Source organism: Perissodus microlepis, chromosome 18 (assembly GCF_051167445.1).
Source record: "Perissodus microlepis isolate ML-2025 ecotype Zambia chromosome 18, ASM5116744v1, whole genome shotgun sequence".
Taxonomy (NCBI): domain Eukaryota; kingdom Metazoa; phylum Chordata; class Actinopteri; order Cichliformes; family Cichlidae; genus Perissodus; species Perissodus microlepis.
The window spans coordinates 24,931,474-24,956,986 of NC_140478.1; the positions used below are offsets into that span (position 1 = coordinate 24,931,474).

Sequence of the window (25,513 nt, forward strand, 5' to 3'; positions counted from 1 at the left end):
GCATTTACCTTTGTGGATGCTGTGTGTGGTTGAAATATTAATATCCATACTTCTATTCTCCAAAAATTGATTCTGTTCATCTGGACGTAGCGTTTTCAGTGGGAGAAACGTTTCGTCACTCATCCAAGTGACTTCTTCTGTCTCAGCTGACTGCAGGTTTCCTCAGTCTTATAAACAGTACATTTGCATAATGACTGAAACCACCACAACTGAAGGAACAATGGTTCCTTCATCATAATACAGGAACTGACCTCCCAGCCCACTGTTTTTTGTGGATTTTGTAAATCCCCCCCCCCCCCCCCCCCCCAAAAAAAAAAAAAAAACACGAAAAAACAAAACAAAAAACTGCCGAATCTCAGTTTAACCCTTGACAGTCCTTATTTTTCTGTTTAAGCTTAGAAGCAAAGTCACCTCCTGTTTGTAAAATTCTCTTTCACTCCTTATGGCTTACATAATAGATGCAAAGTGAGAATTAGACTTTAAATTGGAATAACATTTGTATTCTCGAGTACTAAAATTGTTTTATTATTTTATTAATACAGTACTATTATATTATGTTATTAATATCAATGTTTAGTTACCTTTGCATGAATATTGTCCTTAATGGAGATACTTTTTATTTTCTTATTGAGTACATTTTTCATTTATACTTGAGTAAAGAAATTGCTTCAGTAATTCAACTTTTAGTGGAGTATTTTTTTTTAACACTGGTTTTCTTTACTTAAGTAAAGAACGATTTTATAAGTTTGATGTTATTTTGCCACCTCTGGTACTCTATGATCATATGTGACATCTTTCTTTTTGTTTTCAATGGCACAGGGCAAGCTGGTGGTTTATGAAATAATACTCTGATAAATTGATTAGCTGAAAGACAACAAGTTAAAGTTGGTTTATCATTAACGTTTTACAAGAGTATGGTACTCCTATGGCCAGTTTATTATCACCAATTAGCCTCAGTCTTTGGACTACAGGCATATACTTAAAGGCTTGACCCAGTGTGGAGCCTGAATCCAGAGGTATTTAAATTAGTTCCAGAATAATTGAAGTTTTAGAAACTTTCTGAACCTTAAGAAAGCCTAATTATATAGTATATACTGTACTACAGAAAGTATGGAGTTTTTGTGTGCCCTAGATATCGTGTTACCCGTTTTATTTTGAAAATGCACACCGGATGTGTTGTTTCCAGCTTAACTCATGAGAGCCTACGACTGAGAAACAGCGGCTGGCGGCTGCTCGCTCTCTCTCGCTGCTGTCCCCCTGAAATCAAGGCGCATTTTAAAACTTTGTTTTTCTTTCTTTTATTTTCGGAATCAACCGGACTCCACGCGAAGCCTGTTTTTATCCAGATGAGCTTGCCATGAGCATCACACGGCTGGAGACCTAAACCGTGGGGTCTGGAAGAGGTGAAGATGCCTCATGGACCGCTCCATCACCGCCAGTGCGCCAGTTCAGGGCATCCCGAACGCCGAATAACAAAGAAATGCCGAGGTTTAGCGTCAAATGGGTGGTTGCGGTGGTGCTGATTGGGGTGGTCGGCGGCGCCTTCTTCTTCTGCGAGTATCTCATCTACTTTCCGACCATCCTCAAGTGCGCCTGGCCGAAGATCAGCCATGCTCGCGGCGGAGAGGGCATCGACGGCCACTCGGTGGACTCTGCGGTCCGCGCTATGGTGCTGTCGGACACGCACCTCCTCGGAGCCGTCGGAGGACACTGGTTTGACAAGCTGAGGAGGTAATAATTCATTTGCATGTATTCTCATATATATTTGCCCTCCATCCGTCTGTCTGTGCCTGGGGCTCTGTAGGAGTGATTTGTAAACAACAACATCCAATAACGCTGACTTGTGTCCAAACGCGCAGGGAATGGCAGATGGAGAGGGCTTTCCAGACCGCTCTGTGGCTGCTCAGGCCCGAGATAGTCTTTATTCTCGGGGACATCTTCGACGAAGGCAAGTGGAGCTCGCAGAAGGTAATGTAGAGCTCCCTGTTTTTCTTCTTGCATTGCTGTGCCCCCCCCATTATGATAATTATGATGATGTTCGAGTATGTGGATGCAGAGCAGAAGCTCTGTGTTCTCTGGTCATAATAATCCTAATCTTATTATCATCCGGGCCCCAGAGGCTGCAGGTTTTTGAGGAAAACAGCTGCACCAGGTATCCTCTTAGCCCACCGTGGTACATCCATCCTGGTGTGTTGGGGGGGAGCTTCTGGGAATGCTCAGAAATCTATTACTGGGTTATAAAATGGGATCTGTCAAGACAGATAGAAGCAAGTGGAGCGAGAGGAACACAACACAAAGCCTCAGACAGTAAAATCTCCTCTAATCTACTTTTCCCTCCACCCACCCACTCGCTGATTCCTCCTCATTTTCACTCTTTGAATGACAACTCTTTTAATTTGTATTGTGCTAAAAGAGGAAGGGCCTGCGTGTTTGAATTCACGCTGAGAGTACTGAGACTTGATCTGCAGCAGGTGAATAGATTAGTCTGTCATTTATTTATTTGCCTGGCTAATCATTTACCTCATTTGTGTCTGAAGAGTTCCTCCTGCAGCTTAATAGGACATCTTGAAATTAATTATCGTGGTTAGAAAACTGGCCACAAGGGCAAAGGTGTTCAACGTACAGTGGTATGAAAGAAAGAAAAGCATGATGATTTTAGCATTTGTGGTTGATTCACAACGTGACTGGCTTCCACTTGAAGGATTTAGAGCTGATAGCTTGCACACAGAATAAAATATGCTAAGAGTAATAAATGGTGCAAAATTGTCCCAATTTTGCTCTGCTAACAGTCCAAAACCCTACTTATTTAAATAAAATCAGTATAAAGAGTAAAATAGAAACAAATCGGCACATTTCAGACCCCAAATTCAGGAGCCGTGTTGGATGTTTGCTTGATGAATGACCAACAGTTCCATAACCATTCATTCTGCGAGCAACCTAACTGCTCAGATACTTCATCGTTTTGGTTGTAGCCTCAAAACTTGTCCCACAAAGACAAGCTATTCAGTGTAAGCAAAAAGAAGCGTGTCAAATATCATTCACCAGTTTTAAATTTGCAGAGCGAGAACGTCTAAAAATGTGAAGCTGCGCTCAAATATGTTTGGTTTCTTTTCTGTCGACAGTCTCATTGTTTTGAATGAAAACCAAGGCGAGGGTGTCGTATTCGCCTGACAACTGACTTTAAAGATCACTCTGTTAGTGAAATAGTCTCCTATTTGCTCATTCTGTAAATCTACCAAGTGTTTATTTTGTCTCGAGCCTCAGAAATTGACCAAAAACCAAAAGATATTGAACATATGGTGTTAAAAAATGAAGAAAACCAGCTTATCGTGAAATAGAAGAACTTGAAAACGATGATATTTGGTGTTATGTGCTTGATTTACGATTTGTTTGAGGCACCTTCCTGGAGGATTCAGTGCTATGAGTTTGCAGAAACAATAAATGCTTAAAAGCAGAGAAACACACCAAACTATAGTATTAGTTCCTTTTATTTTCCTTTCACTCTTTCTTCTGTAAATGTTCGGAAAAACTGCCGGCTTTGTTTATCCGACAGTCAGACAACCAAATATTGTTTAACTAAAAATAAAAAGAATCAAATCTTCTGCTTTTTTAATCCAAATACTTTCCCACACACTCATCAATCCCCTAAATCACCTAACTGATTAATAAATAGTTACATTTAGTTTGAAAATGTGGCCAAATCAGAGATGAAAACTGCTCCAAATTCCCACATCCTATAAATTCTATAAATAAGAGACACGATGTATGAAACCCACAGCACTGATGCAATTAAAGGCTGTTTCTGTGTGCGGTTTCAATCCCGCAGAAGCAAAACTGAATCTGAATGAAAGCAACTCATCTCAGCCGCCCGTGGGGGCCGCCGGGCGACCCTCAGAGATCCCATTAACGCTTGTGAGCTTCTTCTGGGAGTTTTTCTTGTTTGAGGCCTGAAACTTCAGCTGTGTTCGTGTCGTTCTCTCCGCAGCACTGGGAGGATGACGTGCGTCGCTTCCACAGGATGTTCAGACACTCCACTGACACGGAACTGGTTGTACTGGTTGGAAATCATGACATCGGTTTCCATTACGAGTAAGCACATTCTGTATGCTATTGTTTTTCAGTTTTCATTACATAACCTTTACTCTGTGACCGGTTGATCTGGTTTTACCTGGCCTTTGCCTGAGGGACTTCTCTATTAAGCACAGGTTTTACCTCTGACTCAGTATGAACGATTTTCAGCACTATTCTTTGTTGCCCTAGTTACAGAAATACCTGCCTCCTTGAAAAGTTTTTAAAGCAAGAGAAACATTAAATGTGGCACCCAAAAAAGTCAATAACTGTCTCTCCTACTACTACACCGCACAGCAAGAGGACTTTGTCTACATTACATAAACTGCAAGGAGGCGATTGAATATTTCCATGAGGCAGTTTTAACAAGACAAAGCAGTGGCTGGATGTAGCACATGCAGTCAGGTCTGAAGCCATCGCTGGAGGGTCTTTGCTTTGTCTTGTTGCTGTAGCAGTAATGTGGTGCTTTCATCGTAGTATATATTAACAAGTCACATTAAAAACTAAGAGATTTACTGATATCGGTGTTAAAGGTAGTGTTTTTTATTGGAGGGAGTCTCACATTTCTGTAATGCAGCTTGGTAATGCAGCAAGCGTGTATTAATCCACAGATGGAAATATTCAGCAACAAATACACTGCTTGAGTATCGTTTGCTGGAAGCTACAGCTGTGCCCAGCTGTTTCAAGACAGTACTGAGCTGTAAAGAGGGAGGTTTGTGCTGCATGTTAAATATTGACAGACTAATGAACTGCTGGTATTGTTCGTTTGGTGGTGTTTGAATACTGCCTACTGTACTGATATCAGTTGTTTACATTCTAGAGTGACATATAAACATGAGGTTGTGGGCTTTGTGTTTAAATCTCACTTCTTATAATTAATTTGAATTGTTCTGACAGAGACACAAAAGCAAGAAATTGTACGGAAAGACAGAAATCTTCCTCTTAATGCCCACCAGGTTCTGGTTAGGGTTAGGTTCACATCAACCCATTTGTATAGTAATTCCATCTGCACGACCAAATAGAAATATTACAAGAGAAGAACTGTGGAGGAATAACAGGCAGCATCGTCTACTTTTTGAAAATAGTCTCTTTTGGCTTCTGGCTAAAATGCAACTTAACCCCAACCCTCTGCGGTTCACTGGAGATCTGATGGATGTTAACACCAACGGCAAAACAACGGAAAATGTAAAGTCTGATAAACCGAAGCAGAATGCATTTTCAGATACATTATGCAAAACACAAAGTGTCTGTAAAAATAAGTGTTAAAATAATAAATAAAAGCAGCAAAAAGATTACACGATTATATTGATAGCAGGTTGGATAAAAAGAAGGAAGGAAAATGTGGCGTCTCATTGAAGTGGAACTGCAGTTATGTAGTGCTGACCAAGAAAATTTACCCAAACAGCACTTTATTTTTTATACTTTAAGCGCTTCATCTACCTCACATCCACGGCTGCTTTAGACTCACCAGTTATTCTAATGTGCATGTCGCTGGGCACAGCGAGATCATGCAGACTCCACACAGAACGGCCTCGGGAAGGTTCAGCCTTCTTGCTGTGAGAAGATGTTGCTAACGGCTGCACAGAAGATCTTGACTCTGTGAGTCTTATCTTTAACGACAAGTTATTTCAGAGACTATAAAGAAAAACAATCTGCATCTTCTAGGCTCTTTGTGAGATCAAGTCCATGCAGTATTAGAGTAAGGAAAACCAGCAATTCCTTATAAGCAAAGAACATCAGGGAGGAAGAAGTCCTGATGACCGGTTAGGGAATGAGGGGAAAACAAAGGTACAACACACAGACCACAAACAGCAAACAGGACAAAACTCACGCCACAGCAGAGGGAAGAAAAAACGTTTATGACATTATTCATAATAATTAGATAATATAATAGCAGCATATAAACCAGCTCCATATGGAGTGAAGAAGAAGTGTTCAATGTATCATGGGAAGTCTTCCAGCGTCATGAGCCTATAGCAGCGCAACTTATGGATGGCTCAAGTTCACCTGATCTTGCTCTAACTAAAGATTTTAAACATGCAATAGTCAAACCCCTGATTAAAAAACCTGCTTTTGATCCTACAGTTCTTGCAAATTACAGGCCTATCTCCAAACTACCTTTTCTTTCCAAAATTCTTGAAAAGGTAGTTTACAGCCAAATAATGGCCTTCCTGGGAAAGCAAAATGTGTTAGAGGTTTTCCAATCTGGTTTTAAACCCTTTCATAGCACTGAATCAGCCCTTTTAAAAGTTTTTAATGACATATTTTTAGCTACTGTCGCTGGGGACTGTGTTGTTCTTGTGCTTTTAGATTTGACAGCTGCGTTTGATACCGTGGATTATGCCATTTTATTCTCTCGTTTGGAGCACTGGGTGGGCATTAGGGGCACAGCACTGGAGTGGTTCAGGTCCTACTTGGCGGGGCGAACTTTTTGTGTCAGCCTCGGTGACTATGTGTCGTCCTCCGCTCCCCTCTTGTGTGGTGTCCCACAGGGCTCAGTTCTAGGCCCCCTCCTCTTCTCTTTATATCTGCTTGGTTCTGTACTGAGAAAGCACGGCATTGCTTTCCACTTTTATGCTGATGACTGTCAGATCTATGTCCCTCTAAAGAAAAAAGGCAGATACCTTACACAGCCATTACTTCAGTGTCTCGATGACATTAAGGCTTGGATGTCTGTTAACTTTTTAAAATTCAATGATAAAAAGACAGAGGTGATGGTTTTTGGTAGCCCCACTGTGACCCCCAATGTGTATGTAGATTCCCTGGCACAGTATGTTAAGCCAACTGTCACAAACCTGGGGGTCAAAGTGGACTGTGATCTGAAGTTTGATAATCAAATTAAGGCAGTGGTAAAATCTAGCTTCTTTCACCTCAGGCAGCTGGCAAAAATAAAGCCAATTCTTTCACGGCAGCACTTTGAGACAGTGATCCACGCCTTTCTTAGCACTCGGCTGGATTACTGTAATGCACTTTATATAGGGGTCAGCACATCATGTATTACCCGTCTACAGAGGGTGCAAAATGCCGCAGCTCGTCTTTTAACTGGCACTCGAAAGTTTGAGCACATTTCCCCTGTTTTAGCTTCACTTCACTGGCTGCCCATTTCTTTTAGGATTCATTTTAAAATTCTTTTATTTACTTTTAAAGCTCTCCATGGCCTAGCCCCATCTTATCTCTCTGAGCTGCTACAGCCTTGTACACCCACCCGCTCTCTCAGGTCAGCTGATCAGCTGCTCCTGAAGATACCCAGGACTGGGCGTAAACTTAGAGGAGATCGTGCTTTTGCTGTAGCAGCTCCAAAACTGTGGAACGAGCTTCCTTTAGAGATTAGACAGGCCACTTCTTTATCTGTTTTTAAGTCACTCTTGAAAACCCACCTCTTTACCCTGGCCTTTGACACCACGTGAGATGTTGGTTTTTATTTTTATTTTTATTTCAGTTGTTTTTAGGTGATTCGATGCTGTTTTATCTTGTTTTTGTTTTTATATAGGGCTGTTTTAATTTTATGTTTTATGTGTTTTATTTATTTATTTTGCTGTTTTCTGTTATTCTATTGTTTTAACTTATTTTCTGTACAGCACTATGTTCCTGTGCTGGGTATTTTAAAGTGCTTTATAAATAAAATTGGATTGGATTGGATTGGATAACTGTAGAATAAAATAGACACACTAAATAAATCACAATGTGCCCCTCATCGAATTTCCTGGTCATCTTACAATATTCTTTCAGACCTACACAAATCTATACAACATCTTTTAGGTGCGAGATACACAGAAAGGAAAGCAACACAAGTCCAAAGAAGATACTTTGTTCAAGTATCGTTAAATTGGAGCCAAATAGTGTGCAAACCTTTGACATGTTTTCTCAGCATGCTTTTTAAACTATTGAACAGATCATTTGATCTAATTGATCAACTGTCGCCACATCCTCCCTTCAGTGCAGTTATGACACGGTAGTTTTTCTTTTCTTTATGCTCTAATGGACGTTTCTGACAAACACGGCTTCTCCTCCTATACGCGGCATGTTTGAGAGTGTTCAAAGACAAAACTCTGGACATCAAGCTGTCTCAAGTCCAAGTCATGGAAAAGGCTTTGAAATGGCGTTCACACGCCCCACTTTTTTATGTTGTAACCCATTCAAGCAGGGAAAAAATGGCAACTCGCAGCCCTTCATCAGAGGTGACACATTCCTGTTAGCACTTGAAAGCCAAGTTTTACCTTCTTTAAGCGTCATTTTTATCACCCCGATGATGAGAAAATGTCAAATATTTTACAAGACAAAAGGAGAGTTAAATGGCCTTAAAATTAAAGGTAATTTTCTTTTCTTTTTTTCCCTCCTTAATGGCTAATCATCTTGCAACCCTTCATATTCAGCTGTGGCCAGTTATGACAGAGCCCACTGATTTCAAAGGCCATTAAGAAATTATGTTAAATGTGCTTTTTTTGTTTTGTTGGTTGGCCCAACGTTTTCAAGAAGGAGATTTATTTGTTAAAAAAACCTTGATAAGATTTTGTAAGATTGTGGTAATATTCGGAGCAAAATTAAGAAGAAATCTAAAAAGAAATTATTAAAAAAAAGCAGAAGATGAGCGATGAAGAGATTTATTTATTTATTTCGTCACTGCCTTTGTTAAGAATTCCCATAGAAAAGTCATAAAGGAAAAAGATTTTAGCTTTTATTTTTAATAAGATGGTTTCACTGAGGTTTTATTGTTTTTCCGGTAATTTCTTTAAACTACATTTTTTGTGATGGATTGCATTAAATTGCAGAAAAGTTGTGTTCATTGTGTCCAGCATGTAACAGCCTTCTTATAGGAGACTCTTTTCTTAATTTCTCAGGGGAAGAAAACACAATGTCATGCTTTTTTTTTAAAATGCTTGGTATTTGACATGTGTGACTCAGAAATGTGAGCTTTTGTAGACATGCTCCTATGTGGTTTGATTCTAGCCGAGCAGCGGGAAGCATGCTGGCACAGCTGTTATGTAACGGTGCGTGATAGACAGGCCGACACGGCAGACTGAGCAGCAGGTTTTTGTGCTGTGTGATGAGCGTATTGTGTCTCCCTGCAGGATGGACTGGTTCAAGCTGCAGCGGTTTGAGAAGGTCTTCAACGCTTCCTCCACCAGGATCGTCACCAAAAAGGGCGTCAAGTGAGTGACGGGAGGGTGAAACATAAATGTAAACATAAAAACTGGTGACACGCCTGCAGGACAAACATGTGACTCAGCATGCGGGAAGGTCGACGGTTTAATCCCCTGAGTCGGCCTGTGCCACAGAGGTGCTTTTAGACGAGCCAGGCAACTGTTCCCGAGGTCTTAATTGTGTGTCGGGAGATTGCGCTCAGTTTTAAAAACAAAGTAGCCTCCATAATATGATAGATTATAAGATAGGATGAAGATGAGATCCTTTATTTAATATTCAACTACTGTGAAATTCTTGAGTTACAGCAGCTTTAAACACAACTTGTTACAGGACAGCTTAAATAAAGGAGAAACGCTCAGGAAAATTAGATACAGTCTTGTTTGTAGGGTTTACCCGTCAGGACATATTAGCACGTCTTAAAATGACATAGATACAACCTCACATGAACAGCAAACTATGGCACGTTAGACTGTGCCATTATTTAACAAAGACGAAGACTCACCAGCCTGTCGAATCACTTGAAGTAGTTGTTTTCTGCTTACATTTGTCGAATTTTGTCCCGCTCTTCTTTGTGGGCATTCTTTCATTCACAGCTCTCTTAAAGTCCTGACACATAGCAGTACCGTGATCCTTTTATTTTTTTCAGACGTTCCTCACATTTGACTCTAGAATACTTCGGTTTATGGTGAAGTTCACGGTCAACTCAATGATAGTAAGTTACCCTGGTCCTATGGCTGAAAAACAACCGCAAATCGTGACTCTTCGATTGCTTTGTGTGGCAATCAGTGTGAGGTGTTTCTGTTTATATGCTGTGTGTGGGTTTTGCCAGAGGTGCTGCTTTATGACCAAATGTCCACTTTGGTTTCATCTGTCCACAGGACATTGTTCCAGAAGAGGTTTGTTCAGATGCAAACCTAAGCCATGCTGCAATGTTTCTTTTAGGAAAAGAAAAAAATAGTCTTTCAGGCCTTACTTATTCAGCTTTTTTAAAATCATGTTGTCATGAATTTTAACATGCTGAGGCCTGGCAACCAGATGATGTTTTACTTTGTCCTGATACATAAAACTTGAACTTAAACAAGATGGTTTTTTCCACGTGACTGTAAGACAAAGCAGAATAGATCTTCAAGTTCAAAATCTAAATGGTAAAAGAGCTCAATTAAATAGAAAAAAATAAAGAAAAATAACAAAGGATCTCCAAAAGTGAAAATCTAAATGAAATTCAGTAGAATAACACGTGAAAGTTGAATATAATACAATAACTTGGCTGTGCAGAGTAAAAAAAGCCCTATTAAATATTAATAAATTGTAAAATTATAACATGTGGGAATGATTTCCTCCGGCAGTCTAATCAGTCATTTAAACTTATTTGAAACAGTGCCTGTTAATAATGGTGATAAAAGAAATGAGTCGATAAATGGACATTTATTAGTTAACATGGTAATTTATGGCATAAATGAAGCAGTCACATGGAAAAAGTATGGCTTATATATATTTGTTAGGTTTGCTGATTATCAGAGCTGCCTGTGGGAGTAGCAGACATCTTATTTTAAACTTCTTGTTGGTCTTTCTGCCACTGAAATATGGTGCGCCATTAGGCCAAGATCTAGATCTAAAGAGCCCCCTAGAGTCTTCAGGAAAAAGACTGAAGTCTGTAATAATTTGAAATAAATCATTAGACTGCAAGGAAAATTATGTACAAGTGGTGGAGAGTTCAAAGTGACTCCCAAACTGTGCAGGACTGCCAGGCCCAGAAAATTCAAAAAGAAAACTGAAGGAACACAAATGTCAGGAAGAAATCTGCAGGTAACCGAGTTGCTTCTGCAGTCAGAAAATTGGACCTGTATGCAAAGCATGCCAGGAGAAGAGCCTTTGCTGTCCACAAACAACGGTTTGTGTGTGTGAATACGCAGACAAAGAGCAGACCTGTGGAAAAAATGTGCGACATGCTGGAGCTCAGAGTTAGGATGCATGTTTGGCACAGAGCAGAGACAGCCTCCAGGAGAGGATCATACCAGCTCTGAAATGTTATGGTTTGAGGCCCCTTCAGTGCCTTAGGAAATGGGCAGCTTGCGGTCATTCAAATAAGAATCCTATATCATACGATGGAGTGCTTGAAGATAATGTGAGGCTATCTGAAGGTTTAAAGGGAAGTGGAGGTGCATTTCAACCTAAGTGCACCAGCAAATCCATCAAAACAGTGGCTAAAGAAGAAATGAGGCACTGCGGGGTAACTGGAGTCAGAGCCGAGATGTGAATCCCACTGAAATTTAAATGCAAGAAACCACTTAAAAATCCAAGAAAGGTAGATCTTCTTTAACACAATTTATACAGAATATTGCAGGTGTTGTATGCAGTAAAATTCATCTTTAATTTCAGTCATAATTTTACCTATCAGTGATTACCGAAACAAAATCAATGACAAAATACGGTTATGTTGTCTTACCTTTCAGAATAATTGTTTAGCCTTTCAGGACATTTTTCCCCTTTACTTTTATGCCTCAATAAAAAGCCAATATCACTCTCTGCCTGTCACGGTTGACGATGGCCAACCGTGGGGGAAGTGAGGGAAGGAGGACCCAGGCGCGGAGCTCAGTGTATAAACAGTGAGTTTATTCACAGTGAATGGAAAAACATGACAATAAATCCCCAGTGCATTCCCGACTCCCGTGACGTGTGCTCTTCCCAGTGCTAGTGTTCCTGTCTCCGCTCCTCGGTGTCTGAGCACCCCGTGCTCGCTGCCCTCTCGTCTCCACGCTACTCCTGGGAAAATAACAGAGGCAGCCGTCAGACACACCATAACGCAGCAGACTAAACTAGGAAACTGGTCGAGAGACTAACACAGGGGTGGGCAATCTCAGTCCACGAGGGCCAGTGTCCCTGCAGGTTTTAGATCTCACCTCGGGTCAACACACCTGAATCACATGATTAGTTCATTACCAGGCCTCTGGAGAACTGCAGGACATGTTGAGGAGCTAATTTAGCCATTTAAATCAGCTGTGTTGGTTCGAAGACACATCTAAAACCTGCAGGGACACCGGCCCTCGTGGACTGAGCTTGCCCACCCCTGGACTAACGTGAAGCCACACAATGATCCAGTGTCGGAGAGAGCTCCACCACACTCTCAAGTAGCTCCTCCGATGAGGCCTGATCAGCTGCAGGTGTGTCATGGTCTTCAGGTGTGGCCAATCACCTGCCAGGGCCACACCCACCAGGCCTGAAGGTGCCTGTAAACAGGTGCTCTCAGAAACACCTGCATCTACACCCACACGCATCTACAAGCAGGGAGAACGAGGGACAGCAATACCAAAAATACATATATTATAATACAAGTCCATGACTGCTCAGGGTCCCTGGGTCGCTCAGACCCAGTTACCCTGACACTGCCAGAGTGTAACAGATCACATTTAGTTTTTTTTCCCCTCATTTGAATTATATTTCAAAGAAATCTGCTTAAATATGAATTTGGTTTTTTTTTAAATATAATGAAACAAGATGTTTTCCAAAGTCTGAGTAATGAAGGCAAAGTCTGTAATAAATATAAACAAAAATTACTTTCGTTGTCATTTTCCCTTTAATTTTTGATATTGTGTGAAAAATAATATTTTCATTTTGCTTTAAGGATTCCAGTTTTATGTGTTGGGATATTTTCAAATGGTTAATGTACAAATATGTCAAAAAAAAAAAAAGTCAATGTCCATAAGATATAGTTATTTAAGGAACTGAAATCTACATGTATAAAATGACCAAATATATCTAATAATTTTAAAAAGCCACTTAATTCTATTGCACCAGATGTATCATATTTGATACATGAGATTTTAAGACTACATAGCACAATATATTTGAAATTTAGATAAGTCTTTTTTTTTTTAATTGTCAGAAGAATCAATAAAAAATAAAATATTTCATGGCTCAGGCTTTACAGGGTTAAAAAGTTTGATGATGTTGGTTGTGTTAACTCATTTTCAGTGGAACTAATTTTAGGAACCACTGCGTGACTAGAGCCAAATGAAGGATGCAAGAAGCAGAGTTAAAGTGAAAGCAAGCATTTAACGCTTAAGATAATAAGCAAGGTAGAAAATCCAGAGAACAAAAAGACAAAGACCAGGAATATACAGAGAACAATGGGAACACAGGACTGGGAAAACAGTGACATGGACAATCCTAAAAGTGAAGGATGAGACAATATATGCAATGAGATAAGAGAAGAGAAACCAGTTGGATAACCAAACACAGCTAGAGAGTCAGTGAGGGCAGGGAGAGGAAGTGAAACTAGTCAAATGAAAGATTAAACTGTTGATAAAATAAAAATAGAAAATAAGAAAAATTGGGGAAACGAGATTAATTTGACACACAACACAGCCTAGAATAGAACACTGAAGGCATCCAACTAAATACAACTAAAACTTGAACCATAAGAACAAACAAGGGCCTTTTTACTTCTAGGAGGAGGGAGGGGGGGCTAAATTAAAGCAACTCCTCTATAAATAGAAAAACTAAGAACCAACTGATAAGATAAAAGGCTCACCCAGGGAGATAGTGAAGAATATAAACAAGATAACATATAATACAAAAGAAACTAGGAACAAAACTCCCACATAGATTATTCTAAAACCAAAATGAATGATGAACTCACAAAAATTCAGAAGCCAAAAAGACCCGCGAGCAGTAACAACTAAGTGATGGCTGAACGCGTAGTTACCAGAATTGTGCTTAAGGTCACGGTCATATTTGCCATTTTACAGGCACGGTTCTGTCGGGTATTCGCAGGAAAGGGAAACAAATGCAGGGTATTAAGTCAAACACAAGGAAAGATAGACGGTGATACAGTTTGACTTAAACAGATAGGAGCTGAGGCTGTAAATAGACACGTGAGGCTAACCAGGGAGAGTGGAAACACCAGGCTAATAATGCACAGCTTAAACTAATTAAGACAATAACACAAGAAGTAGAACTAGCAACAAGGCACCAGAGAGAGCAGACTTACAAAATAAAACAGGAAGTAACTAAATGGGGACTCACATAACAGAGACAACAAGATGCAAGAAGACATTAGGGAGGCAAGAATAACGTAAAGAATCAAATATCTATTAAGAAGTCTAAAAACACTAGGACAGCTAAACTAGCCAAGCAATTCAAAAAGCTAAAATTCAAGAATAGTCACGGAAAAGACTAAATAATAATGAAAACTCTCCAAAATATCTACGAAACTCACAGCCCATGAGATTTTTCCATTTCCTCAAGAACTGGTCAGATTTTACTGAAACAAACTGAGGATTTTATTTCTCATTAGTTTGTGCAATTCAGCCAACCTATGAGAACAAAACTCATCACTTTCTTTTTGTACTTCACACATTACAAAACCTGTGATTTGTGGTGGATCGAGAGCTAGATGAGCTACTACGTCACTGGCATTCTGGTTTCTTTGTGCCTCGATGTCACACGTTCTCTTGTCCACGTTCGTTTATAATTGTCATCGGTCATCATGTGTCATTTAGTATTTTCATTTGTAGAGATAAAACGGAGCTTAATGACTCCAGTATACTTCTAAAAATAATTTTTAGGCTTTAGATTTTTACAATTCTTATCACCACTTAATGATGCTGACAGTGAACCGTGGCTAACAGAATTAGAGCAGTGCTGCAGAAACCTGGGTTTAAAATGTTTCTGCACAAAAGATTTCAGACAAACTAGTAACAGGATGTGTGTTTAGATTTTATTTAAAACAGAAGCGTGGAAGTAATAAAAGATTGTGATGACTTGTGACTGTGCCATCTACACGTTCCACCTACAGGAGCTTCTCAGCCATGAAGCTCCTGGTCAGCATCCTATTACAGCACCAAGTTGGAATTCAGTGAGCTTTTTAGAACAACCCATTCTTTCACAAATGTGTATCCCCCCCTCATGATTGTGTCAGAAGGCCATCCGGTGTAAAACTGCTAAATCAAACATGCAGAAGTACCTGCTGTGACAAAGGAGCAGCTTTCCTATTCTTTCACAAATGTGTTTAAAGACAGACAACAAGGCTGGGGGCTTGATTTTATTCCAGCAAAAATCACCTGAAACACCTGAAAAAACGCCAATTAATTGCATTAGAACACATTAGAACGTCTCTCATAGATAGTGATAATGTGCAGTGTTCTTGTATGAAATATAATAAGGTCATAAATGATCCTACTTCAGTTGAAACTCTCGACTGGTCACTTTAGGGTTAAAACATCCAGTAAATGCTTGTGCTCCCTGCAGCAGTGCTGTAACATATTTGCATTTGTTGCGTTACATTTACATGAGAACAGGCCTTTTGTTGTGTTGTAATATATTATAAAAGGATCTAAACAAAAAGCCCAGAGAATGGTTATGTGCTTCTCCCTTTTTTTTTTTAGCGGCGCTGATGTAAAACGCCCACAGTGCAGCAGTGTTTGTCCTCCATGTGAGCTCTAGTTTTAGGATCTATTTAAAGCAGCTGTAAGCAATAATTTTATAATAATGTATCAAAGATGACATGAAAACATTGTGGCAATGCGGAAAAAAAAGGAGGGCCACACATACACAGAGATTAATGCTCTGGATCCGCAGCTCGCCCTCGCCTTTACGGGCCCGGCTCATTGTTTTACTCTTCTGGTTTACTCTCATCGCACGTTTTCAGCTCACCAGACAGCAGACGCACACAGTTATCCGCAAGCTGGCGAACACAGAGCCAGATATTTCCCTCTGGAGTTGGTAAAAAACAGAGAGTGAATATTGGACTTAGATTTGTCAGGTGGCCAGAAACGCAACTCCAAACGAATTCAGATGCGGCTTTGAGAACTGCAACTGTTTTCTAACAGGTTCGCCATCTACTTAAAAGCCAATGATACTGGGATGTTGTTTTGTTGATAACGATGCTTTTCCTACATTTCCTGCCAGACTAACTGAGATTCTCCTTCTCTCGTCAGTTTTCTGCTGGTGAACAGCGTGGCCCTGCACGGCGACGGCTGTCCCATCTGCCAGTCGGTGGAAAAAGAGCTGATCAAACTCTCCAGGGACCTCAACTGTTCTCTTCAGGTGGGAGGAAAATTTCTAGGATTCTTTCGCACACTTTTACACTGTCAGCGCCTCGAATGCACTCTGCCACTGGCACTCGAGATGCGCGAACAAAAAATTAAGACGTACCCAGAGCAGGTGTTTTGTTCTTCTTACACATCCAGTGTTTATAAAAGCACATTAGAAGTGGTTTGTGTTTTTAGTTTTTAGGGGTTTTTTTCTGCACACAGCACCAGAACCAGAGGCAGTGTAGCGATATGAAATAAAAATATTACCTGATGCTTGAGGATGCTTTGTGAGGTTGTGGACAAGACAGCTGATGAATTCTTTATGTTTTCTCCTCTGCAGAGCGCGCAGTCAGGGAGCGGAGTGATGGACGGCTGTGAAGGCTCGCAGCTCTACCCTCCCACACCCCCCATCATGTTACAGGTAAACTGCATGACTCCACTCAGACTTCATCAGAAGCTGATAACATTTAGCAGCGGAAGACGTGATTAGCCTTTTCAACACTCGCGTACCCGAGCGTACACTGAATGCGTTATCGGTCTCTGTTATGGCCCCCGAGTGGCGTCCCAGCTCTACGCTGTGGACGAAACAAAATCCAAACACCTCGTTTTGTGCAAAATTCAGCTGCCTGTGCTGGACACAAAAGAAGGGAGGGAAAAAAAGTTATTTTCCAAAGTTGTAGTCTTTTTTTTTTGTCTACGACTCTCTTTTTGTTTTCCTAAGGGCAGAATCTTCTTGCTGCGCTCCAGCAGAAGAAAAACAACACAAAGACCTTCACAAAATTTCTTTCTTCAAAGTAGTATTTCTGGAAAATATCCACATGGTTTCATTTAGAACAGCAGTCCCCAACCCCCGGGCCTCGGACCGGTACCGGTCCGTGAGTCGTTTGGTACTGGGCCGCGAGAGTTGAGGCTCAGGTGTGAAATGTATAGTTTTCAGGGTTTTTATCGGTTTTCAGTGTTATTTTGTTATCGTTTTTATCATTTACTCGGTTTTCCTTGGTGTTTTCACGTGTGTTATGAATAAATTTTCTTTTTTTCGGTACCGGTACTAGTTTTATTTTGTTGTATTTATCCGCGACACCTTAAAGGCCGGTCCATGAAAATATTGTCGGGCATAAACCGGACCGTGGCGCAAAAAAGGTTGGGGACCACTGATTTAGAATGCTGAAGTCTTCACATCAGCTTCAGCTATGATAATAACAATAATCTCTTCTCCGCTGTGCAGAGTGGTGCATATCTGTCAAACTTGAGTCATGCTGGGAAGGTATCGCTTCCGGTACCCAATCTGTTTTTCAATGTACACAAAAATCATTTTGTGTTCTTTGGTGTGCATCTGCTTTTTTCTTCCGTTTCTATCGTCTCCGTTTCCTTCCTGCGTCTGTGTTCGAGTTTGAGTTTGGTTCTCTGTGCGTCTTGTTGTGGTTTTACTTCCTGTTTTTGACCTATTTAATCAGCACTCTGTGTATATCTAGCTGTGTCTTTCTTTCTGTCTTTGCTGGACTGTCAGTTTTCCCTCCTGAGCTTCTTGCCTTCATCCTGGTTAGTTTCGCTTTTGTGACTTTGATGTTTTCCTCTTTGGACGATGGCTAATCAGACTTTTAATTAAAGATCTTTGTCAGGTTTTTTTCATCCAGCCTTTCTATCTACATTTGGGTCTTCCTCTCAGCTGACCCTGTAATCAATTAATATATTTAGAACTTCATACTTAATTACTGATTTTGGAAACACACGGTTGACGTTCAACATTTTATACTTAACAGGGACCTATCATGCGCTTTTCCATCTCCATATTTCTACTTTTGCTTTCCACATACCACAGTTGCAAATAATTTCAAAAAATTGGCCCCCAGTTCAAACTGTTTCTCTCACTTAACCTCGCTTTCTTCTAATTGGCTGCCCCTCACAAGCAGAAGCTTTCAGCAGGAGGCAATAAAGGTTTCAGTGGTCACAGCCAGAGTTGTCTAAGAATACCACAATAATATCACATTAAGCCGATAACAGAAAAAACAAAACTGTGTGAAGATGGCGCTCTTGGCTCACAGGGATCACTTATTCATACACTGATCTCAATATTTGAAACTGGGAATCTTAAAAAAGGTTATCAATCATTGTACAGACACTGACAAAAAACTACAGGTTTTTTTATTATATATTGAAATAAATGTTGTACAACAACCAAATAAAATTTCAGCCAAATGTTATATATATATATATATATATATATATATATATATATATATATATATATATATATATATATATATATATATACATGTTTGCATTTTTTGAACAGTATTTGTGATCCAGACGTGTACCAAACATTCACGTTTGAAACTAATTTAACAACAATTTAGGCTCAACAGCTGCACATCATTTAGAGCTTTTAGGCCTCCAATCAGCAGAAAATATCTCAGCGGAGTAACAGTGAATGACTGAAACGAGACTGAATTTAAATGTTTGCATCAGCCTTAAAATACAACTTTACCCGTCCTAGTTTTCAACCAAATTTAGAGATAAAGGTGCTGTTTTTTAAAGGCTAGCGATTGATCGACAAGACCCTGAAAACAACGTCCACTGATTACTGTGTGGTGTGCAGGGATGTTGGGTTAAGCTGTAAGTTCAACTCTATGAAATGACCATTACACGCTGCTTTACAACAGGTCTGCAACTGTGTTTGAAGCTGACATCGAACAATCTACTTAAATGCTCTGTCAGCTTTTTTTACATTTAGGAGACGTGTCTGCATAAGAGAATTAATCATCTATTTTACAAATATACGATTTAACAGAAAATGAAATGAGGTTCAAAAATGTTCGACTCTCTAATTACCTGTTTAGAAAACTCAAACTTTAATTCCATCGTAGTACAGACCTGCAGAAAATTAGGGAATATTTACTATTTGTGAACATATTGTCTGTCATATGAATGCAGTAATTCATAATAACACTATCCTGTGTTATAAAACTGTGGCAGTCACCTCTCTCTCTCCAAACCCATCAAATTATGGCATCTGATGGTAAAATATGCAGCACAAAGGTCAGGTGTTTTATGTTTTAGTTCATCGCAGAAAACAGTTGTGCCTGTAAGTGAAGCGCCCTTGAAATTGCATTAAATAGCAATAGAGATTAACTGTCATTTGCCTATGACACTGCCTTTATTAACTTTTTTTTTTGAGGATGGCGGGCTGCTCGTGTGTGCAGAACTGAAAAGGACAATATGTGCTCCTTTTTGTGGCAAAGCTCAGTTTTGAATGTTTGAGAGAGACACACCACATTGTCAAAAGTATTCACTCATCCATCCAAGTCATTGATTTCAGGTGTTCCAATCACTTCCATGACCACACGTGTATAAAATCAAGCACCTAGACATGCAGACTGCTTCTACACGAATGGCTTCTTGTGAAAGAATGGGTCACTCTCAGGAGCTCAGTCAATTCCAGCATGGTATTCTGATAGGATGCCAACTGTGCAGTCCAGTCGTGAAATTTCCTCACTACTAAATATTCCACAGTCAGCTGTTAGTGGGATTATAACAAAGTGGAAGTGAACAACAACAAGACCATCTAAAATCACATAGTGGGGTCAGTGGATGCTAAGGTGCATACTCTGCAGAGGTGACAACTATCTGCAGAGGCAGTCGCTACAGACTTCCATGTGGATGTTAGATTTCCCAAGAACAGTGTGTAGAGCTTCATGGAATGGGTTTCCATGGCCGAGCAGCTGCATCCAAGCCTTACATCATGCAGTGATATAGAGCATGCAGCCACTGGACTCTAAAGCAGTAGAGATCTGGTCTCTGGAGTTACTATTCACACTTCTCCATCTGGCAATCCGATGGATGAGCCTGGGTTTGGTGGTTGCCAGGGGAACGGTACTTGTCTGACTGCACTGTGCCAAGTGTAAAGTTTGGTGGAGGGGGGGATTATGGTGTGGGGCTCTTAAAAAACTCTTAATGCTTCAGCATACCAACACATTTTGGACAGTTTTGTGCTTGGGGACGGCTCCTTCCTGTTCCAACATGACTGCGCATCATTGCACAAAGGTGCATAAAGACATGGATGAGCGAGTTTGGTGCGGAAGAACTCAACCACATAGAACACCTGTCTGTATGACTGTCTGACCTCACAAATGTGCTTCTAGAAGAATGATCAAAAATTCCAATGAACTCACCCCTAAACCTCGTGGAAAGCCTTTCCAGAAGATCTGAAACTGTTATAGCTGCAAAGGGTGGGCCGACATCATATTAAACCCTATGGATGTGATGTCACTCAAGTTTATATGTGTGTGAAGACAGATGAGTGAAAACTTTTAGCAATATTGTGCGTCTCTCAGTCTAGTTCAATGCACTATCCTATTATGGTCATCTGTGGTGCTAAACCAAAGTTTTGTAGCTCCAAAGTTGAACAGGTAAGAAGGTAACACCTGAGAAACTTTACAAGTCTCAGTTTTTTCGGCTATTTCAACGAACAAAGGAGAGCATGATTAAAAAACCTCCCATTTACATCTCTCAGTTCATACATCCTCGATTCCTCTCCTGGCTTCATAGTCCCTCCCAACAGAGATCGGAGGAGGCGATAGGGAGACACGAGAAGAGAGGAGTCGAGGCAGCAGTCATTTGACAAAATGAGACATCCTCGCCTCTGTGGTTCATTTTAAAGTGATGCCAATTAAATCTGATGTTGGCACAACCACATCATAAATTCCTTTTATGTAGCCGACTGCTGCTGTATTTTATGATCGTAAATGTAACAGTGCAACAGTGTGACAAGATATTAGACGCTTTTCTTAATCGCACACAGGAAGGTTTGATGTACTTAAATAACTGAAACTGCATATAAAGAGGATAGCTGTTTAAAGAGCCTTTCTTTTTGCAGTATATTCCAAGCGCGTGCATGAATCTTTTATACACAACAGGCAAAGAAACACTTCCGCGTGTGCATCCAAGGATTATAGCTCTTCCGGCAAGCCTCCTCTGGCTCTCCAATGCATTTTAGGGACAGAGACATCCTTCATCATTGTGTGCTGAGATTGATTCCTGAGTCACAGGCAGGATAAAGAGGACAGAGAAGATAAAGAGGCACTAAGTAGATAAATGAGAAAAGCGTCCTGTAATTTATATACAAGATTTTAGCAGGTTTAATTAGTCACATGACACAGATTGAAAATTCTGACCGAGGTTACATCGCACACTCTGGGATCCATGCTTTATATAAACTTCCTTCAGAGGAAGCCCTTTCAACTAAAATCATCATTCAGTCCAGAAGGTGTCATGAGTGTCATGGTGTGTTGAGTGTTACGATTCAGTACTCTCTCTGTGACAGCGACTTTGATGGATTGCCCGCTCTATCTGGAAGAATTACACGTTCAAGTCCAGTGAAACGCAGAGTGGCAGGAGAACCATGTCTGGCATCGTGAAACTTTGGGGAACGTGGCTATTCTCCATGTTCCCTGTGCAAAGGGCTGTTTAGACACGTGGATCACTGCAGATGTATTTATGAACTGTTTGATAGGGGAATTACGTGGCTGGGTGAAAAACTTGACACCAGAAATGCTGTTACTGAGCTGCCTCTCAGCCTGTTTCCTGTTCTTCCATGAAAAATCCGAATCCATGCACGTTTCCCTGACTGTGTGCTCCGTTCTGCAGCACTATCCTCTGTACAGAGTAAGTGACGCTGGCTGCACAGGACAGGACGCCGCGCCGCCTGAAGAGCGACACCTGCTGTTCAGAGAGAAGTACGACGTGCTGTCGAAGGAGGCCTCACAGAGAGTGAGTACTCTGCAGTCTCACCACACCGCCTCCGCTGTCTGTCTTTTTTTTTTTTCTTTCCTTTTCTCTGAAAGCGCAGATCTGTTCTGAAGTGTTTTCATCCAATTAAAACGGCGAACAACAGCCCGCCGTCAGAAATAGTCTCGTATAGAAACAGCCGACGATGGTGATGATGATGGTGATGATGAAACTGGTGATGTAAGGGAGCAGCAACCAGCCTCTGAAGCGGTTATGGGTTTCTCTCCTCAGCTGCTGCAGTGGTTTAAGCCCCGCCTCATCCTCAGCGGACACACCCACAGCGGATGTGAGGTTCTCCATGACAACAAGTACCCAGAAATCAGCGTGCCATCCTTCAGCTGGAGGAACAGAAACAACCCCAGTTTCATCCTTGTGAGTGAAAGCAAAATCATGAACTTTTTACAGTGTGCGAATTAAAGTCGGCATTTTTCAAACAGCAATAGATGAAAAAGAATCTAATTAATCTGTATTATAGAGAGAGATTATTAAGGTTGCCGGATGGCTGGGCTGAGAGATTGCCTTTTCTCTCTGTTTAGCTGCCCAGTGCACAACCTTACTGTTATGGTTCAGTCTCAGTGGCGTACAGTAGTTTTTGGCCCCAGCAGATATACTTTGAAAGCCACTGCTGAGCATGCAAACACTGTAAGCAACTAGCTGATGAACACATCAGAGAATTTAGCAGCTGTGCCAGATGTTTCCCTCAGGAGAATCAATAGGGATTGAGCAGTTGGTTACAAACTACATCTGGCACAATATGAGGTTTTACTTCACAGTTATAGAGGTAAGAAATATACATATATCAACTATAGATATCTATAGAAAATCCATCCATCCATTGTCTTCTACTTATACTATTCAGAGTTGTTGTGGGGGCTGGACCTATCCCAGCTGTCATGGGGCGAGAGGTGGGGTACACCCTGGACAGGTTGCTACGCTCATCAAATGCAGCTCTAATTCATTGCAAGTCAAAATGACCCTCAGCTCCCAACATCCAGTTTGCCACTGTTTCGAATCTAAATGGGCTGTAGGCGTGTATGTGAGCATGAATAATTGCTTTTCTCTGCATATTTGCCCAGTGCTGACCCGGTGAACTGTAAAGGTTAGTGGTGATTTGAACCCCCTTTGACTCCATGGCTGCCTTCATGGTTTAGATTCAACAAGGTGCTGGAAAAACTCTTCAGAGGTTTCAATCCGAATTGGCACGACAGCATGACAAAGTTACTGGAGATTTGTCAGCCGCGGATCCATGATCCACAACCACGTTTGCATCAATTTCACTTCCACCAAGGAAGGAGGTGAAGATTTTGAATCTTTTTTGGGAGAGTGTCCTGAGCTGACAAATGGCATATTAAACCAAACCAGCACCTCAAAGTTCAGGTTTGAGTTATTGTTCCAACATATTTGAGAAAGAAATTATCCTGTTTCTTCTTTTTAAAAACTCAAAATCCCAGAAGCTACAAAATCCTGATCCCAGGTGAGAATATGTCCCTGACTATGTGCTCTGTCCTTTGCTGCTCTGGAGGCTTTTGTTTGAACTTGATTTAAGCAGAAAAACAAAGATAGCATTAAACTAACATGATTTTGTCCAATATCTGTGACAGAGAAACATTCAGATTTTTCTCCAGAGAAAATCAACAAGAACAATGAGGACACGCAAACTCCCCGAAACCACCTTATGTCAGGCAGCAGTACTTAATAGTGAGCTAGAATCAGGTGGCCTAAATTAGATGTTTTTCTTTCATACAAACAAATAGTTTCTTAATAAAGCGTTTAATTATATAGTAAACAATCTGCTGAGGTGAGATTCTGTTGAATCTGTTGTTCCTTTGTTTACAGGCTATAAAAAAAACCCAGATTCATTCAGATAAAAAAAAAAATAGGAAGAAAGGAACTCAAAATGAGCTCCTATTTTTAATCTTCGGAGGCCCTCTGGTGGCCGAAGAGCTCTAAGCAGCCACCTCTGCCAGTATAAACATTACTCATCACCTCTAACTCACGTTATTTCTCACTTCTCCCCCCTTTCTTCTCCAAGGCGACGGTGTCACCGAGCAGTTACACGCTGTCCAAGTGTTTCCTGCCGGAGGAGAGCACGGTGATCAGCGTTTACTGCTCGGCCGGCGCCTGCCTGCTGCTGCTGTTCCTCGCTCACTGTCTGTGGATGAAAGGCCTGCTGCAGTGCCTCAGCCTCTGCCTGCTGGGGAAACACAAGTCTCTGTGAACTACATTAGCCACAGCCCACCGGGACAGAGCCATAAGCTGGTAATTTGGTGTAAGTTGATGTGAGGATGCTCTGTGTGGACCAAAAATAACGACAAGAAAAAAAAATCTGTTTGCACAACCTTGATTTGTTTGTCCGGGTGTTTAAAGGCACTGTGAAGGACGTAATATGATTTTTAAATGTTTTTAAAGGACTCAGAGTTAATCACTACTGGTACTGATGATGGCGATGGTGATGTTAGCGCCTGTGACGGAGGCCCAATTGTTCTTACAAATCATCAGTTTTAACTTCCTCGGAAGAAAAGTAACCGTCACTGACTTCACCGCTGAGTGAGAAAGTACGCATGCGTGGCACGGGTAGCACAAATCAAAGGAGTAAATATGTAAATACTAACTGTCCCTGGTCTGGTTTAAGGTGGTGAAGGTGCTTTAAGTCTCTTCTCTCTGATGTTACCTGTGAGCCGATGTGAACGCACACTGATCATCTCACTCAACTCTGAACACTCTTCGTTTCTGTCGTCGATGTCAGATAGTCCATCCGGGTTCCTCATTGTTTTTATGACGCATATCAGAGAAAAAACAAAAAGATATTGTTGCTGATTTTCTGTGCCAAATGTTTGTGAAGGTTTTTTGCCAAATCGTTGGAACGTTTCTGATGAACTGTACATAATAAATAATCAGAATCTTAAAGCCTGTTTCAGTTTTCTGGTGGACGAGGGAGGATGTTATCACACGCGACAGACGAAATCCTTAATATATAGGTACAAATATTTTATGTTTGCAGATTCATGTGAAATAAAATATAAAAAAATCGGTTCAAAATTTGTTTTCATTTGGGGTTTTTTGCGTTTGGTTTGCTTGGTTGTTTTTTATTTTAGTCATTTTATAACTGAGAAAACAGCTTTTAGCAACAGTATAACAAAGTAACTTCATTTTTTACTTTAATAATGTGCAGGATTAATACACTATGTTTATTTTATATTAAATTATTCACTATTTATTGATTGATTGGATTATAAATTCTATAGAACAGACCTTAACTGTGACCCAGTTTCATCTTTTTAGCTGTGGTTAAAAAGATGGTTTTGACTCTAGAATACTTTGGTATACAGACTTGGTCAGCCTAATGACTGCTGGTGCCCGGGTCCCGTAGCTTCAAAACAAGCCTGAAATCATCATCATGATGATTTTCATTACACTTGAATGAGATCTTTGTACTACGATGCTGTGCTTTATTTCTGCCAGACGTGGCACTGTACTTTATGGCC

General features: G+C 40.6%; 1 protein-coding gene across 1 annotated transcript; it reads left to right on the plus strand.

The window, feature by feature from the left end:
* The first annotated feature begins 1,180 nt into the window (after window positions 1-1,180).
* Window positions 1,181-24,935, plus strand: mppe1 (metallophosphoesterase 1). Its single transcript, XM_084911776.1, has 9 exons — window positions 1,181-1,731; window positions 1,860-1,968; window positions 3,986-4,089; window positions 9,138-9,218; window positions 16,149-16,257; window positions 16,585-16,665; window positions 21,888-22,010; window positions 22,260-22,400; window positions 24,061-24,935. Exons 1-9 carry the CDS (start codon window positions 1,481-1,483, stop codon window positions 24,244-24,246), a joined length of 1,185 nt encoding a protein of 394 aa, XP_084767902.1. The 5' UTR covers window positions 1,181-1,480; the 3' UTR covers window positions 24,247-24,935.
* The last annotated feature ends 578 nt before the right edge of the window (window positions 24,936-25,513 follow it).